This window comes from Hermetia illucens, chromosome 5 (genome assembly GCF_905115235.1).
Source record: "Hermetia illucens chromosome 5, iHerIll2.2.curated.20191125, whole genome shotgun sequence".
Lineage (NCBI taxonomy): Eukaryota > Metazoa > Arthropoda > Insecta > Diptera > Stratiomyidae > Hermetia > Hermetia illucens.
The window spans coordinates 25,315,901-25,335,511 of NC_051853.1; the positions used below are offsets into that span (position 1 = coordinate 25,315,901).

At 44.5% G+C, this 19,611-nt stretch overlaps 1 protein-coding gene across 1 annotated transcript in view; it reads right to left on the reverse strand.

Annotated features, from left to right (window-relative positions):
* The window catches only part of LOC119656483 (serine/threonine-protein kinase Smg1), a 252,671-nt gene that overhangs the window by 229,099 nt on the left and 3,961 nt on the right, over positions 1–19,611 (reverse strand). Inside the window, exon 2 of the mRNA XM_038062807.1 lies at positions 8,918–15,051. Coding sequence (XP_037918735.1) covers positions 8,918–15,051 — 6,134 coding nt within the window. The remainder of the gene's footprint in view (positions 1–8,917; positions 15,052–19,611) is intronic.

A 19,611-nucleotide genomic window follows, 5' to 3' on the forward strand; every position in this document is an offset into this window, starting at 1 on the left:
AATGATATATTGGTTGTGATTTTAGACAGGAAAAATTCGATGACATATCGGACTTGTAACCTTGGTTTTGCTGGCATTTATCTCCAGTCCAGTCCTTCTGCCCTCCTCCAAATTCAAAGTGATTTGGCCAAGGTGCTTGAATCGGTGATTTGCTAGCTCCAAATAAAATGAACGTAGTCATGATGTTTAAGGAAAGATGATGTGGTCCATTAAACTCGTCTCTACCCTCCGGCCAAGGCACCATAAAGGACTCCATCGATAACGAGAAGGATTATATTAGTGACAATATACAGTCCTGTCTCACCCAAGATGGACGACCTTGATCGAGATCTTAATGATCATCTCCTTCTTCCACATCCTGGAAAATTTCTCGGATTCCCATGAGTGAAAGTAGCAACTCCGCATAAACTGCAGGATTCATGCATCAAATGAGCCACTTTTTTCTGCTCACTGTAAATACTGCCCTAAAGGCGACCAAACGATAGATCCTAGAGTAAAGGCGCAGATTTGTAACGATGATCAAACCTAAAGCTATATTCTTACGATCCAGCAGGTAGCGTGCCCAGTACCTAATGCGCCAGACACAAGAGGATTGTTCCATGCATTTACTATGAGAATATTCATACGATCCAGCAGCAAGCGTTCCCGGTCTAGGAACGTGTCGGAAATGGTAACGCAGAAGCCAAGAACACGCGTCCTCTTGTTTGAATTTGTGTGGTGGGAGAACATTGTTGCGCATATTCGCCGTTCTGCCCATCCCAGTGCAATGATTTGATCAATGCAAATTATGGAAAAATGAATGCATTCAAAATGAGTATCGACAAATGCAACTACCATTCTTTCTGCATGACATTGTAATCATTTGTTCATTTATCCAAATAAACTCATAGCTGAAAAAGAAACAAATTTGGTGCAACATTACTTTATTGGCGAAATCATAAAACAAATAACGTAGAAGTTCGCATTGCACTCTACACATGGAACCACTTCATACTTGTGAAAATTGTGTAGAACAATGCTTCTTTGCTTCCAATGGAATAGCTTTTCAAATGTAGATAAAAAGTAGATAAAAATTGGCTATGTTGGAGATACTCCGAAAAATACACCAAATATAGAGAAGGAGTAACGAGATTGGTTCACGGCACGGGTTTGCTGGCGTCGATATCCAGCGACCATAGCACCTCAGTAATGGGAACCAGAGCTACTGCATCTAACACTGCAAAAAAAAAAAAAAATTGTGGAGCGAAAATTCAATCAACTCCAGCTCCTTTTAAGAAGAATTCCAAGTTAGAGACGTTACCACTGTAGACAACGAAATCCTTTTGCAGTCGAGATTCGCTGCGGGACCCACAAAGAAATATGTATAGTCCCCGGATCGGCGCACTTTTGGTGCAGATGAGTTCACCATAGAGAGGTGGAATATCCATCAAAACCTTCAGCTTTTGATCGGGGGTCTGCCCTATATTAGACCACCAAAGGATAAAAACGTCCGATATTCAAGCTGAAAACGAAGGTGACACCTACTCAAGGCCAACAAGAGAGAAAACGAAGTAGGGGTGGTGCTGGTGAACCCGCGGTATCCTAGCAAGTTGTCAAAAAGGGCAATGCCTCTTTACTGAACAAAGCTAGCGAAAACATCCTTGAAAGTGAGTAATTTCTTAACTGCGGTCCCAACACCTGCCAAAGCGGATAAATCCAACACTCCGAATTTCGAATAATGGATATTGATAGGCACAAGAGAAAAAGGGCAAAAGGAAGATCCGCCCAGAAATAAAAATTATTTCAAAGAAAGGAGATATGAAATAGATCCGTCGAAAAGTCAGCAGATATTTTACACAGCAGAGCAAGGTAAGGTAGATGGGTAGTGTCCGTATCCGATAACAAGCTGACGAGGAAATGTATTTGCTAATTCCCACCATTTTTCGTTTTCCCGTTTTACCAACCCTTAGCTTCCCCTTCTAATTTCCTAATTCCCATCACGGCGCTAACTTATATAAAAAAATAATTTCTGAAATATCATTTTTATTTCTTTCTTCATAATTTTATTTCTCCACTTTTAATATATCAATATTTCCGAAAACGATCATTAACCTTTGCCTTCACATAGGCTCGCTCATGTTGCACACAAATTTTAGAAATAAATTTAATAAATTTCCAACGTTTCTTTCTCGCTGGGGCGAAATGCATGCGAATGCAACTGACGCTGGGAATTTTGTTTTTATAACGAGGCCGGTTCGAGGCAGGACTGATCCACCCAAAATAGGGAAAAATTCGAAGCAGCTTTGTCGTTGTCTCAGTTGACTAAGAATATTGAGCTTAGGTCTAGCGGGACATTGGGTATGTGTGTGTGTGTGTATGGTGGGGGAGAAGCTACAGCTTCTGAGCACTCAGGCCGTGTTGGCCCATTGTACTCGCCTCCCCTGTCTAACGGAATATTCCGGATTCGTTAACGTATCGCAGGATTTCCGTTAGTGGATGTGATGCTACCCGTCGCAATTGGAGGACATCGGCACCAAAGATCTGATGCCTGATGCGTCCATAGGCGGGGCATTCACATAGGAAATGCTCCGTGGATTCCGCTTCCTCATTACAGGAGGAACACATATCATCTTCGGTAATTCCTATTCTGAACATATGCCCAGCTAGTGAATTATGGCCTGTCAGAATGCCCACAATACACCTGCAAGTCCTCCTGCTTTTCGACAGGATAAACTTTGCGGTACGTATGTTGGGTTCTAGCAGGAAAAGTTTGGTGTGTCGAGCAGCATTTAAGCTCTGCCACCTGTCGTTATGGGAAACTTGTTCCCAGTTTTTGAAAACAGATTTAGCCAATGCTACCGATACCCCAATTGCTGGCTCCGGTCCCGGCATAGGGAAGATTGACCCCTCTTTCGCTAAAGCGTCCGAGATTTCATTTCCCTCTATGCCACAGTGACCAGGTACCCAGAGTAGTTCCACCGTATTGAATCTAGACATAGATTTCAAATGGTTTCTGCATTCCTGAACGATTTTCGAGGTGATCAAAGGACTGCTCAATGCCCTCAGTGCAGCTTGACTGTCACTGCAGATTGCGATGCGCCTGCCCTTCAGCACATTGGGTAACTGAGCGAGGGTGAACCAGCAGTTCAACTGACTTGAAGACTGGCTTCTTGTCTGTTGCGGGAAAAGGATGGTCGTTGTGAGTGGAAAGTTTTGGAAATGGGAAACAAAAGGAGAGTTTTTTTGGTTCGTATTTGTTATGAGTGTAGCATGGATTTCGGAGTAGGAAGTGAAGTGATTTAATTAACGCCGAACCACACATTCTGCATTGGTCGTTCTCCGCCAGCTTTTTCATTGTGAATTCTGAAGCCAGGTAACCATGCCGCGCTGAATGGCACATATAAATCCCTCCCACCCAGCAAAGAATTCCCCAGCGCACAGCCATCTGTTCGACAAATGCAAATCAACAAATGGCTGCCAAAAACAATTCACGTGCTCAAGGCATTGCCAACAACTTCTATTCAACTTGAAGTTAAGTGGAGTCAGCCCATAGTCCGCCTTACAAACAGCCGCATACAAGGGACTTACCTGCTCTTTGTTGTGAAAATAAGCGCGCCGCGAGTTGACTTGGCGGTGATATTGTGCCACCACGGCAACCACGCCCCTGTCTCCAATATCACGAGGCAGGTTCATCCCCTCCGCGGTCATAGTTTCGATGTGGAGGTCGCCAATGCTATGTTCGACATGCGACTCGTGATTACCTTTGCGGATGGCTTGGAAATTTCATCTGAATATCACGGTTAAACATCTCTACTATTTGCAACAGACTTCTAATATGGCCGTCAGTACCAGCATAAAGCTTAGTGTCATCTAAGTACACTTGAAATTTTGCTTTGTTGTTTTTTCGGTTTTTGTACTAGTATCACTCTTGAATAAAAGTTATGGATTCAGTTAACTAATTTTTTTTTAATTTGAAGATTCCCTCCCTCCTTCCGTCTCCCTAAATTCAGCGAAGCATCCTCCAATTTTAAGATCTGGGGATGCCAAGTTAGGGTGGGAATCCCAAAGGTTTCATCTCCAGCTTTAGTTTGCATTGTATCTTCAGGTTCCAGTGCGGTCCTACGCATCTATATAAGGACATATGAGGTTTTCTTAAATAACACGTGAGGGGCTGAAGTATTCAATGGACTCCCCCCGCCACATTCCCGAGTCAGATTATCAAAGAGGCAAGCAAACGCGTGTCGACGGACCAAAATGTTATGTTTTTTTGGATAGCTCTCCCCTCTTGGTCGCGTTGGACAACTCCAGATGGTCGTCCGATGATTGTCAGTCCATTGTGTCCTTACAGCGAGAAAGCAGAAGATAATAATCGCATGGGAAGAGATATGGAGCAGAATGCCACAAAAAACAAGGGGAATATGCATGGAGGAGTGCAAATCGCCATTGTTAGTTTGCCAAATGAAGTAGCACTAGCAAAGAAGTCGATTATCGAAAACAAGGAAAAAATAGGCTTCAAACCCAAATCTGAATTCATAATTTCGGCAACTTTGCAGCAGAATGTAACAACCAACAACGGTAGCACGAAAAAGTACAGGCAGTACAGAAAACAATCATTTTTTCAAGGATTGCATTAGAGACCCACGATTTATTTAACGCAAATGACACCGACATGGACATGGACGACCGAAACGTTGCAGGTAGTGGCGGTGGATATATAGGAAGGAGCAGAATCGGACAGGTAAATGAGGCTAAAACAAATCAATCTCGAAACTACTGTGAGACAACTCAGGATCTGTTGCCTCCAATTATTAGGAAGTCGAATATAGGATTGTGGGTAGCCTGGGAACCCCATCGAAATTGCGGCAGCAATTTGAAAGTGTGGGCCTTGGATTGGGGAAACCGAGTGACGAACACCAGAGGCAAATTCTAATTAACATAAAACCTCTGCAGAGCTGAACACCGGACTAGCTAACGTTGGATGTGCACCGACCTTCCGAAGTAAAGAGTTAGAGTCATCTGTGGACTTGCCATTTTTTGTTAGGCATGGTCTGGTAAGTGAGTTAGCACTATGAATACAATGCTACTTTTCATGGCATTTGAATCGGAGGAGACGATAACTGAAAGTGCTCTGCAAGCAAAAAAAAACTAGGAGAGTTGACTTGTGAGGAAGAGACTTTGCTGGAGGTCACGGCATAAAATTAAGGGCAGTAGCTGTTTCGGCCTGTTGCTGAGGCTTGCGATACAACAATGCCTCAACAACGGCTACAATACAGCAGAAAAACCAACCAACCAATCAAAAATTTTAATGACAGAAATGTCATCTACAAAATCACAAACCCAACTCCGGCAATGGACATTGGTTTCATCCTGTCAAAATTCAGCCGGAACTTCCAAATTGAGATCTTAAAAACTAGAGAGGATTGGAATTCCATCTAAGGAAGCAGATTCTATGATACATAGATGAGCCTAAAACAGAAGATGGGACAGGAACAGGGAGTGAATCTGAAACACGACATGCGGATATCCCTAGGGCAATACATTACTATATTGCAGGCAGTGTATACGATAAACCTGTGTATAAAATAGGATCAACGAGATAAGCACAGAGGTCCAAACTTCCATACTTTCGTTAACAGCGGGATATAAAGGCATTGCCGGCAAAGAAAGTAGGGTGCAACTGTAATCGGAAATAGCAAATTTGCAGCTTTGAAAACCATAAGGGAGTGGAGATCTTGAGGGTTTAACGTCAGTATCTGCATGTAAGCATAATCCCACGGCCCTCTTCGGACACTCAATGCTTTTAGCACCACAATTAGAGCCCCGCAGTCATTAGCAGCGCGACACTGGATTGGGTACTGCGTAGGTGTGGTTGATGCGCTATACCCAACCAAGGGGCAAATTGCAGCCATATAGAGTCGAATGATCTCTGGTAACGTAAATGGGACGATTCTACGGAAGGTCAGGCTCATTTCCCATATTAGAGTATTGCCTCCGAGGAAACATGGGGGGGGGGGGCAACTACAACTACCCAGTTCCCTACGGGACATCATGGTTTCAACTTCACGCTCCAGCTCGCCCGCAATATAGGCACAACCACAAGGGGGCCGACCACAAATAACTGCGCCGGGCAGGAATGCTTTTATTTCAGGCAACAAAGGTTGGATTACGGGTATCTTGGCAAAGTCTGTCCTTGGCTACTTAGTCGGGTCTAATCGTGTGTTACTTCTCGGAGAGGATTTTCTGCTACAAGGGAGACGTCGGCCCACAGGAATATAATGTGACGGCTGGTACTTCCCAGGATTCCGTACGATGAAGTGCTTTCCCTTCGTATGCCGGACGAGGCAACGTTGATATAGGTGAACTGGAAATAGTTATAGTTGCAAAACGAGGACTTACAAGCGTCTTACATGGAAGTAGAGCTGTCGTCCTCATCAAATCATGGCTACAAATGATCAAACTAGACCTGACGGATGAAGAAACTGTGGCGATCTTTATTACTAATCGCAGAAAAAACAATATTGTCAATAATAAGCAAAGAAGGCTTTATGATTTCATGCCGGGGCAGAGGCAGCTTGTCATATGCTGTCTCCCCAAATAAACTAGTATTTAGCATCGCCTCGGTTACACTGAGGGAGCAGAGGTGAGACAGCGTTTGACGAGTTGCTTCTACCCGGGTACGAATCGGTAAAGCTGTCTTCGCTTATTATTTTTTCAAGTTTGTGTGCTAAGCCCAAAACGTGCGGTCCATGTATAAACAAAGAGGGAATAAGCTGCTTCCCATTTAGTCCGGTTCGACATGAAGTGGATGCGGACTTAGGATTCCTCAATTCTTAAACAAAATATTGCTAATATCTGCGCTCACCTCATGAGATATTTGGGAATCACGATCGATACCAAGCTGAAATTCAAAAGGCACCTACACAATGCAAGAGGAAAGGCAGCAAACGCTAATTCTCTAGCAAGAATAACGGCTGATATCTAGAGACTGAAGTATAGTCGCAGGCTGCTTATCGCAAGTGTGATGAAATTCATCCTGCTATACACGACTTCTATTTGGGGGAAAAGAAGTAGACAATACTGTGAACCGAAGGAGGAAGCGTTCAACACACTGAACAATCCTTATAAAACTTTTAGCGAATAAGGCACCCTGAACTGATCCACTAATCCAGTGAGAAGGGTAAGAAAGGGATCTAGTGAAGATATGTGAATCAAATTACCACCTATTATAGTCCCTTACAGGACACGGTGGTGTGGTGTGGCCAGAGGCGTTTGCAAACTCTCTGAGACAGAGCAGGTGAATTCGGTTTACTGGTTGATACCTTTGATGGCGGTGTACCATGCAAGACGTATGGAGCAGCACACAGAAAGCAGGAATTCGCCAAGGCCAGAGTCGATTTTTTTCACTTCTTCTTAACGTGTGATCTATTCACTGCCACTTTCGCTGCTGGCTACGCCATACAGTGGAATCCTCTCTCAGGCCAACGGGTGGGTCGCTCCAAGAACACTTGGCGCAGACCAGCACAGAAAGATTGCGGGCATCTTGGGAAGTCCTCGGGGGGCTAAAGCGCTTTTCAGGTAACCGTGAGCGATGGGGCGTAAGTGTGGTTGATGCGCTATACCCAACCAAAGGGTAATTGGCAACCACATAAAGTCTGATGATTTATGGAAGGAGAGATGGGACGAGTCTACGAAAGGTCACTGGATGCTCATTCCCAACAGGGGGGCAACTACCACGATACCCAGTTCCCCACGGGACACGACGGTTATGACACGCACTGCACCACTTTGAATTGGATGATTCACCCAATTGTCTTAGATTTCATATCGGAGGATCCAGAGCATGCGATGTTTCGGAATGGAGAGGAGTCTGAACCAAGTGTTTGACAGGAACATCAGCCTGGAGAGGTCGGAAGAGAATTGAGTTACGGTTTTCTCCGCAATCGTAAAAATGCAGCAGAGTTTGCTATAGGGAGAAGGAAGGAGGAACGTAGAAAGGATTAGAAGCAAGAGTGCCTAAGGGCAAACCCATACCGCGAAGTGTTACCTAAATGGTGGTCCCGCGGGGCTGCGAAGACTGGGGGTAGTGTCTCCGAAATCCTCACGCACCCATTCTATCTCGGACGTTCGGGTGTGAAGCTGGAGCGGACGTGTCTTTCCAAGATTTTCCACCTTCGTGTGCAAACAAAAAATGGACACGGCAATTATGACAAATATTTGCATCACTTCAAATTGAATGAGTCTCCTGACTGTTATTATATATTCCACTGCGTCCGAGGTCCTGAAGTGCAGTATATTCCGAAGATCATGGAGGAGATAAGCAGCGCATAAGCGACACAATAGTGATGATTCAAAAGGAATTTCAGGAACGTAAACGAGCCCAGAAAGCACCACTAACATATCAGTTAAAAGTGAACGCATAAGCAGAAGGATAGGATCACATTAATGGCTGAGAATTCCGCACACTGTTCAAACCTGCCACACAGGGTATTTTAGTAATTTTCCCTCCATCTTGACAAAACTATTAAAATTGACAAGCCTTATCCTAGCTTATGTGAGAGACCAGATAAAAGAAGTATAATCACTCTCAAGACCTTTCACCATCAAGGCTCCTACTGTGCCCTTATGTATACCTCGAAAACAAAAAATTGTAAGCTCGCAGCCATGGTTTAGAGAAGAATCTTCCGAAGACAGTTAGTCTTCCACCGCAGTCTACACAGTGAATATAATTGTCAGCAGCACGACAAGCAGCTGCTATTGAATTGGTGGACCACGGTGCTGAACCGAAACGTTTAGCGATATTTGCTAAAAAAGGCCCAGACCGGACACCAGTTTTTGCGCCATTGATTAAGTTGACTGTGCTGAAATCGTAACACCGCAACAATGCAATCGAATGCTGGAAAGTGACTCCTTAAATACAGAATGACCAAAAGTTACTCACCTCAACTCCAGTTACACCCAAGGCTGCCTCTAAATTCGTAGTCATTCGGAACGGAACCTTCTCCGGAACCCTCAATGTCTTGCCCTTCTCAAAGCAGACATTGTAATCGATATGAACAATTTCACCGGTCGACAACTTCACTAAAATATTATCCAGATGACGATCACCCAAACCGATTACGTAACCAATAACCGACATAACAGCAACCGAAACTGCATAAGTACGAACAACACGACGCCAGGATGCAGCGTTATTACTGTAGCACCAAAACTCTTTCGACAATAAATCTCGCGGCGTTTCTTCTTTGAGTTCATCCAAGACCTGACGAAGAACACTAAGCGGCCAGTATTTACGGCAATTTGCGTTTTTCAATTTGAGGTCTTTGATAAGAGGGGTCAGTTTGTTATAGAACATTTCGGAAGGTCTCATTACTACATAGGGTTTGTCTTTCTTAGGACTAGACGCTTCACGCTGTTGCCACTTTCTATAGAGCCCGAAAATGGGCATGACTCCGTCGACCCAGCTTATCAAACCGGATCGAGCGCCCAAAGGTATAACAGAATAATGATGCGCTCTGTAATTCGGAGTGAAACCATTATACTCTACTGGTTTCGAGATAATCGTATTGGCGATAGCTAAAAACTGCATAATTCTTTCATCCAAATGCAGATCCTCCGAACCCTTGAAGAGATATGTGTAGCGCTTCCCGTCGCTACCAAAGAAAGCAAACTTCTTAGGTTTGGTTTTGGTGGGAAGTATATAGACGACGGTGTCCATTGAATTTATGAGCACCTGTTCATTATCTGATGCTTCAACGCCAGGCATCGAAATAGCTGTGTTGGTCAGATTTGCGAGAGCTGGACTGATATCAAATGTTTTTAATGCAGACTGAGACGCCTTCTGCACTCTTTGCTGGAAAATCAGGAACAATTGCTTGAGTTTGTGCATCGATTCACTGGGTTTGTCTGGATCAAACGGTGCGCCGACATCCTCGATTGTGGCCGAAATCATCTTTCCATACTTTTCTTGGAAATTTTTTTCATAGTTCGTCTCGGGTGGTCGGTTAGTGACTTTGGCTATTCGGTTCAGGTCACCAACAACGTGACTCATTAGTATGCGATGTTTTTCAGTCACCAGGGTCAAGTTGTCGGACTTACTTTTCCGAGCTTCAGCCTCGAAGGTTCTAAATAATTCTGAATATTCATTGAAGAGTTGCGCCAAAGAATGTAACCAATATTCATCCCAAAGCATCGTTATCCGTTTCAGTTCGCGGACCAAAAGCAGAACTTGCTTCACTGTGTCTAGAGCTTGCGTAGATAACGTATCTAGAAGAGAGTTAAAGCAGCTGGTCAAAGCGTTATTGCTTTCCTTCCTTTCGTCGAAGTCCTCGAACATTTTCTCAGCGACACCAACTACTGTTGGGAATATGATCAGATGTGGTGAGTCTTTTGCCACGCGACATAAGAGCTCCGAAACACGCTTTCTCACGTATAGTTCATGATGATTTAGTCGGCTGAAGAGCTGTGGTGTGATTACTTTCCAGGGACGAGTTGGAGTTGTTGCGAGCCCTTCTTCGAGAACCTCCTGTAAGCCTAGAGCGTGCTTAACTATCAACCGAAGCAAGCGCAGTGTAGCTGTTACGGTCGAGCAGTCGCCGTTCTTACCTGCTTCGTCAGATGCGGATGCCAAATTTAAGAATTTGAAATACGAGCTTGCGGCTAACTCATAGTAGGCATATACCGATTTATGAGCCTGTCTCCAGATTCCAACTATTGATTGTATCGTCCCGGTATCGACAATTTCCAAGATCGGAATATTTCGCAATTGGCTTTCTATGATCTCGGTGGAACTGGCTTCGTTAGGATCGATTTCTTCATCATCGCCTAAAACTTCATGCTGGCTTAAGACCGCAACGATTTCATTGATATCTTCAGCCGATCCGTCGGGAATCAAGCTCTGAATCGCTTCTATATCGCAGGGCCGTAATCCTCCTGAAGTGCGTTGCTCAAATATTTTCCGGCCCCACCGATACGACCAAGATCCTAGAGCACTCCAAGTTTTAGCCAAATCCGGACACTTTTGTGTACTGCACTGAATAAGTTTGCCAACTGCTTTATCTAGTTCGGGGATCACAGCATCAATATTCTCATCAGAATAGGTTTGAATCGCTGGAATCTCACTCAACAAAGTTCTCAAAGCTTGGCTGTCCCTTAGTGATAGAATGCGTTCAGGGTTCTGGCCTACCCAATCCGACAGTGTGAGTAGGGAACGTGATACATCTTCCGTAGCTTTTCCAGCAGTTAAAGCTCCAAGACAGCAAGTTGCTTCCAACTGAATAGCCTCTTCTTGTTTGTCGTTTTGGCAGTACAGCCATTTCGACACTTCGTACACAGCACGGATTGTCTCCCCATTCCAAGTGATGTTTTCTAGGCGATTTGTGATTAGCATTCTTCCAATTTCACCTAAATCAGTTTGAAGTAGCTTTGGACAAGCCTTCTTGAAGACCTTCTCCAGAAGATGTTTACAAAATCTAAGATTGCCTTCCTTCCGAGCGACAGAGGCGGCTTTTAGGCACAAGTCCGTAGTTACGTTTGTTTCTAGATTATATGCACTTGAAAGATACTCAGCCCAACGGAAAACACGATTAATTGTCGCTGACCCGAAAGTTTTGTCAATGTTGATCGATTCCAGGTTACACACGTTCCGGGGATTTGAGCAGTTTTGCGTCTCTTTGATCTTGTGTGCGATATGATTGAGAAGTATGTAGTGGTTCAGACTATCTTTTGTTTTATTGAGTAGAAGTTCTTCCACGCCCGATTGGATAACTTTTGTGCAAGCCATCAATTGTGTGCCGTCTAAAGTGTCAGGATCTTCCAGGACAGCAATCATTAGTGTGTTTTCGCTGATCGTCAACAGGTCGTTGAACGAGCAATAGTTCGACACTTCAGTTTCGCGATCTAGAACTTCCCAGTTTGCCAGGTTGATTACTTGTGCGTCACCCGACTCTTCGAAAATTTGGATGCACTCCACTTGATCGTATTTAGGTGAGACAATTGGAACTGAGAGCTTAGGATCACATTGTGACGGACGGGTCTGTAGGAAGTACTTTAACTGATCCCACTGTTCAGTGAAGTACAGGCATTCCATTAACATGTCAGCAACAAAGTCCCGGACATGCTCCTCCAAAATTTCGTCCTCTCTATCTGATAAAAGGGTGATGTATCCTTCAGCTGCTTTTTCTTTGTGCCCTGCAGCGTGTTCTGATGCGTATTTGATCCAAGTGTATCGTTTGCCTGTCATACGTTTCGCCCAAATGTAGAGTCCGTGGAGGGAGTCGGCTTCATGGTTTCTGATCAACCCCCAGACATAGAACATAATCGTGTGCTCGAAAGCTAAGTCGCGTATCCGATCCAGTGTCACCATCACATTCAACATTGTTTCCGAACATCTCATTATCATTTCTGGTTCGAGCGAGTGCTGCGCAAGTAAATCCACTGCAGTTCGAGTCCTGTTCAACCATTCCCTGCACGTCGGCGTGTTTATCTTGAAAAAGCTTCGAACCGGCTTTTCTGGCATCGGTATAGCAAAAGCAGACCCCTCAGCTGCGTTGAAGATCGCCTTTTCCAGGCATTCTAGAAAACCGAGAAGTACACGCAGATGTTTTTGGTTCGCTATCAACGTCTCCACATCTTGCAAATTGGTACACTTCTTACGACTAAGAACTTGGATTGCCTCGCGTATCAAGGCCTCGACATTCACAAGAGTATCTTGAGGCTTTCCTAGCGGCGTGCGGAGTTTGTTGTTAACGCAAAACATTGCCACTTCCCACTCAAGCCAGGCTAAAAGGTAGTTTAGATTGTTTCGGGCCAAGGAGAAGAATTCCGCACCACGCCCTCTCTGCGACACCCAACACTTGGGGAAAATCGACAAAAGATAGTTCTCAATGAACGTCGTGCAATCTTTTAATGAAATCAAATTAAAGAAATTCACAAAATGGGTTTCTCTGAAGTTGCTTGAAATCGGTGATAAGATGTACCAGCGGTTGAGATCGTTGATTACCAAGTCTTTGCATTTCATGACCCCAGTGCTCTCTTGAGCCCCTTTCAACGCCACATTTAAAGGAAGCTTCGCGAAAATTTTAGCATAGAGCTCACGCACGTAGTGATCAGTCGACCGCATATGGATACAGCAAGCCTCCCCGATAGCATTCAGAATTTCGCCGTTTATATGTTCATATGCGAACAAAACATCGATGCATTCGCCGCACTCAAGTATAATGTTTGCGGTGCTCTTAGTTGACAGCTTACAAAGGTTCTTTCCGATCTCCGTGAAAGACGCATTACTCTTCAGTGTCTCCGAATATTGTCCGCATTGATGATAGATAAACTGCACCCAACTCAGCAAACGAAACACTGTCTTTGAAGAGAGTTGACTCGCCTGAAGTATCTGGCCCAGAAATTTCAATATCATTGAGAAGTTTTCAGCCGTAGGACTCATATCGTCTAAGGAAAGCTTACTGAATACATTAGTAATCAGCAAGTTACTCGACAAAACGTAGTTGTTATTCTTCATACAGTGAACAGTCAACAAGTGAATGCAAGAATGATGTAGAACTGGGTTCTCCGCCCAGAGGCTCATGTTCGCCAAATCCAGGTCGTTGATGAGAACATCAAGGATGCTTGGTTGCAACGCGTACATCCCAATTATTGATGATGTCTGGGTCGCTATGACCGAAATAGCGGATAAATAAAAATTCAGGATGCATTCAGCTTGCTCAGCTGTGTAGGAGTGCTCGTTGAACTGTCGCATACATTTCAGGGCCTCACGGATGTCAACCAAAATATGCCGGTAAGCTTCTTGAATGATTGGTACATTTTTTATAATCAAAATTGCATGGTACAACTTCAAAAGGATCTTGTAGTGCTTCTTGTTCGACGACAACTTCAATTCGCTGAAGCCTGCATTGTTGGGCTGGAACAGAAAGGTGATGAATTCAACTGGCAAATTCGTTCTGCGCTCCATGGAGTAGTGGAGGAGTACAAACAGGAAACTGCTGATCTGAGCATCACTGAAATTCCGAAGCTCTTTCATTTCCAATTGAATAATGTCAAAAATCCTGTTGTAATCGCACTGAACATTGTGTCGATAACATGAAAGTATTAAGACCATGAACTCATTAGTCGCGAGCACTGTTTCCTGGCACAGTGTCACACTTAAGCTGAGATGTGCGACCCTTAAAATCGTCTCCATCGATTCCTCTAAAAATGTTGGTGTTATGTGATACGTCCTGATGTCTGTGTCAAGTGCTAAGCACTTCAGTACTGAGTTGAAGGCTCCTATAAATGATCCAACACTAACTTCAGGCGATAGTCCTTTTTCCAATGTGGGGCTTCTACTCCCAGCGGCGTTCGGATTCTCAATGTCTTCACCAAAAGCTGTGATGTCTTCCAAAAACTGTGACATTAATCCGAAAGTAAAATCGTCCTTTTTTATGAAAAATTCCGAGAAGCTCTGCAACACAGTCGAGCAATGCTGTTTCAGCTCCATTGTCTGCTCAATTTCCAGATGCCATCCAACCACAATGTCCACGATGTCTGTGAAATGTTTTTCAAAGGATTCCTTGTAGTTTCTTGAAAATTGTGTAATGACATCACTTAAAGCTATGAAATCTTCAGCTTGATCAGCACTCTCCAGCAAGTTCTTGAGTGTCTCTATCAAGGTATCGCTGTAATTGATAAGTTCCAAAGTCTCAACATCGTAATTCAACGTCACTTTTAAAGCCCGGATCAAATGACCCCTGATATTTTTCATTTGGTCATAATTTTTAAAGATCCAATTCTTGTAAATGTGAAAATCATGACGAACCACATAGCCCAACACGCCAAAGACAACGGTAACATGGCTTAAACATTCCTCTGGTCCTTCATTCATCACCGTCATAAGCGATTCAGCGAGACAATCGAATGCACGACGGATGTAGGCTGCATTGGCTGGGTCTTGGATAACTTGTTCCAATTTAATGCAAAGATCGATTGCTGCTTGGCCATTTGTTTCCGAACGAAGTCGACGAAGAATTTTGGAGATGCGCAAGTCCTCGGAGAATATGTGATAGAGCGGCATTTCCGACTTTTTAGCTGGAAGTAGAAAAAAAAACAATAAGTCCATTGAAAATTTATGAAAAGAAAAATACAAATGGATGAATGAATCTGACAAGGAGGATATGGAAGCCTGGAGAAAGGTGGTACCATCAGCATCTCTAAAGGAGGTGAAGGGTCATACGCTCCCATTCACAGGAGAGCCAAACCCAGAACTCAACAATTTGGGAGATAACGTTAGCCGTATTAGACGGTCCCAGAAAAGGGATCTTATGTTGAAGCTCAAGAAATCCAAGGATGTAACCGTGGACAAATTCTTAAACCAAATTGGGAAGTCCTTAGGGCAGGAACCGAACATAGGCTAGTAGTCCGGAGATCACTATAGTCTGCAAGGACATTGATAAGATTACCAAAAAGAAGGAGGATCGCAAGACAAGAAAGGAGGTCGACCTTACAAGAGTTAGTCGTTAACACGGTAAGGAAAGCTTAAGGTGGAACACAAGCTGGTAGCCCTCAAATTGTTGGGTAAAAATAGGCTGGGTTATGTGTCGGCTTAGGAAAAGCTGGCGCTTAAACAGTGCCTTAGATGCCTTGGCTTCGATCACATCGCAGATGAAAAGTCGAAGTAGTGCACTGCAGGATAGACTGACACGGAATATAGCTGCCCAGAGGTCAACCTATCTCTCTCTGAAGTGAGCTGTCTCTTCTCTAGGGCGATGTGTGGCTTTTCAGGGGCCAAGCCTCTCGTCTACCAAGACCGTTAGTTTTAGATGACCCTAATATCAACAAAACGCTTCGGATCTAGACTGGGAGTCGAAAACACCTCCCCCAATCTAGAGTGTCATGCAAATCGTGCCCATTGGATAGTTTGCAGTCGGGGGTAACTGACTATATTCGAACAGAGCCTCACTGATGCCTGGTCGCCTCAGTGAGTAAGTTAGACCCTACCATACTACGGGGGGCTATGGCACGGCGGACCTCGTAACCCCCATACTCGTGGGGATCAAATGAGGACCAGTAATAAAAATAAAAAAATTACAACCAATGAAGCAGGACCCCGTACCGCACACAAACTGTTTAATCAGGTGGAGGCACATCTCCAAAATACTGAGAGCCAGGTGACTACACCCAAGAAGGGAGAATTTGGGACGCCAAGCAGTGGATCCAAGGTCAACATTGATATACTGCGTGGACAACAACCAACAAACGCCACTGCTCAAAAAGCAGGAAGTAACAAAAATTCGTCTGAGATAAATATACCAGACATCAGAAAGAAGAGAGGTCTCAGTGGCACAAGTGCTAAATGGTACCCACGCTACCTGAAGGAAAGCCTAAAACCAGAAGAGGCCCTTAAGAAAGCTCATGATAGACCTAAGCCATCTTTACAGGAGCATATATCTCCGCTTGAAATATGGTCGTCATTTTTCCGACGGATCGGGCAAGTTCCATAATCGGATTCCCCGAGAACACCCCGCAACCGATTCGCCTTCCATGGCTGACCCGTCCGTGAAGATTATTAAGTCTGTAATCAGAAAAGACTTGTGGCCATTTATCGAGCATTCTTCTCTTTTGGCGATTACGAGAGTGTATGTCTTTTCAAAGACGAATCTGGAAGACTTTTTGCCCTCCAGGAGTCATAGCAGGGTATCCATTACCAGGAGCAATAACAGAGGAGAGAGAACATCTCCCTATGGGCAGCCCCTAAGAGATCCTGCCTCAATAGACTTCTGGCCGACCAATATGTGGATTTCTCTCCACTCTAGCATGTGACGGATCCAACTAATTAGCAGTGGTTCGATTCCGTGCTGTCTTGCCGCATCACAAATTGCCGGGAATGAGGCATAATTGAAGGTGCCTTTGATGTCCATAGATGCGCTTAAGGCGTATTCTTTTTTAGACATTGCCTTTTCAATTTTTGCGTGAGCTCATGGAGTGCGGTCTCCGTTGATTTGCATTTCTGGTAGGCGTGTTGCCTATGGTGAAGTGGCCACTTAGGAATGTGTGTATCCCTTATGAACCGATCTACTAGTCTTTCTAGTCCTTTTAGTAGAAAGAAGTTAGACTAATCGGTTAGATCGTTCGGAACCTTTTTGCGTCTGTGTAGGTGGGTTTCCCTGGTTTGGGAATAAATATCACCTTCACATCACGCCAGTTAATTGGAATATAAGCGTGTTCTAGGCATGTACGATGTATATTCCGAATATCTATTAAGACCGAGGGCATCCATTCCCTCTATTATTAGCGCAGAAATGATGCCATCCGGACCTTCAGACTTGTATCTATAGAACGAGTTAAATGCCCATTTTACTCGCTCCAGTGATACTACTTTGAATGCCAGATTCCAGTCTCTCGGTTGAGGGCAGTATGTACCTGTCGGCCCCGAAATGGAATTTTGGATGCTGCCTCGGAAATGCACTTCAAGCAAATGTTTTGCGGTTTCCTCATCGCTTTCTATGTGCCTCTCGCTCTGTAAACGGCTTCTGGCTACGCTCTTTAACAAGGATCCGCTTCAGCTTTGAGGTTGTCTCAAGAGAGTTAGTCTCTTCGCAAAAGCGTCTCCATGAAGATCGTTTAGCCGATTTTACACTCTTCTTTAGAGCCTTCTGTGCTTCTTTATAGCCATTCCAGCAAGCGGCTGAATCACACTTCAAAGCACGATTGAGAGCATCCTTGCCGTTCTCTTTTGTTTTGCCAAATCCGAGCTCCGCCATGGTGTTTTAGCCTTTTTTAGCATCTTGAGTGGACAGATTTCTTCGAAAGCTTTTCTCACGCTTGTCTTCTAAATTCCAGCAATAGATTTGATGCGCCTCTCAGGAATCGTGACTCGGGCGCTTAGTTCTATTTTAAACGTCGCCGATTCCGAAATGGAGTGGGTGGAGGTGGAACTATGCCCATTACGAAATCAATGCATCTATGATCAGAGAGTGTGATATCGTTTGATACTCTCCACTCTCCGATCAGAACCGCAATGTCAGGGGATGCGATCGTGATGTCGATGACCTTTCGCCTAACCACGTTGAAAAAAGTGTGTTCATTACCCAAATTAAGTATCTGCAGATCGGTTCCTACCAGATACTCCAGTAGTCTCGATCTTCTTGCATTGATGTTGGAACTTCCCCAGCATATGTGATAAGCGTTGACATCACATCCTGCTATTACCCCATGTCTTTACTTTTGGCATATTGGATAGCTCTGATAAATGTTCCAATAGAAACTTCTTCTGCGTCATAGGGGAAATATGCGGAGCACCATAGTATCTCTTTATCTCCCTGTTGACTTTTTATGGTTAGTTTAGCCGATGTGGTGTCGCCATCACATAGCTCTTAACCTAATTAGCCTGGAAGTCTTTTGAGACTACTATGCAGGAGCGGGGTCGATCACTTCCATTGGCATACAACAGGTTAGCATGTTAGAAGTTTAGGCCCCTGACTACCCCACCAACAATCCACGGTTCTTGTATGACGCATATAAATGTCTTGCAGCTATTGATTCGGCGACTGCTCAGTCGCCGCTTTACAATGCTGCAAATTTATTTGGGAAATATGGCACCTTATCTACGCTTCAGATGAAGATGCCGAGGGCTGCGCATTCCCTTCAATGGTTTTAGGAGCCGACACTAGTAACGTGACGATCCCAAGCCCGTAGTAGCACTAGTAGTCCGTTTGTTCCCGAACCTTCTTAACATCGGGTTCGGGAACGCCGATAGTAAGGAAAAATACCGGCCTATCGGCTTTCCCTCCTGTTTTTTGCCTAGTAGCATCCAGATGGAACTGTTGAGGTTATTCTGAACACGAAGCTGTTCCAGAACCTCGATGGCCTTGACTGCAAATGAAGGCCTAGCCATTGCCGGCCGAGCCTTCTATGCTGCCTTTTGTGTTGAAGAGTTGGGATCGTCCGAGGATCGCCGCCACTTCGGTTTCCCCTTAGCCGCAAGTGCCCCGAACGATCCTTTTGCCTCAACCTTGGCACAGCCCGTGGGTTGTGATTTTCCCGAATTCATTTTGCCCGGAGGCGGTTGCGTAAATCCTTGCCATTGAGCACAGGTTGAGGAGTGCTGACAGAAGGGCCTGCTTCGGCTCGTCCGTTAAGGTCCCAACTAGATTGATTCCTACTTGAGTAAGTGGAGAATCTGAGTCTAGACTCCAGAGTCTAGAGACTCTAGAGCCTAGACTCAGATTCTCCATCGATGATCTTAGAGTTGCCCCTTCACTCGGGGTTGGATCGTCATGATCGAGAATAAATTTTAGTTTTTAATAGGTTTTTGTTTTTTGGTTTCTCATAATTGGCTGCCATGTTCGATCTCGGCTGAACCCCCCAGGTTGGGGGTTGGGTAGGGCTAACAACCCTTACACGGAAAACAACTTGTCACGAAGCCACAACAGGAGCCTCGGACTGGATGGATAACACAACGACGAACCTGGCAACGACAAAGGAATAACGATTTGCACATTTCCTCATGGAACGTGCGCTCCCTGTAGAGAGATGGAGCTGCCAAGCAACTAGCCGATACCCTGTCCCATATAGAGCTGATGTAACAGTGTTGCAGAAGATGCATTGGACAGGGATCGTTTTCCTGGAGAAGAGTCGCTACACCATATA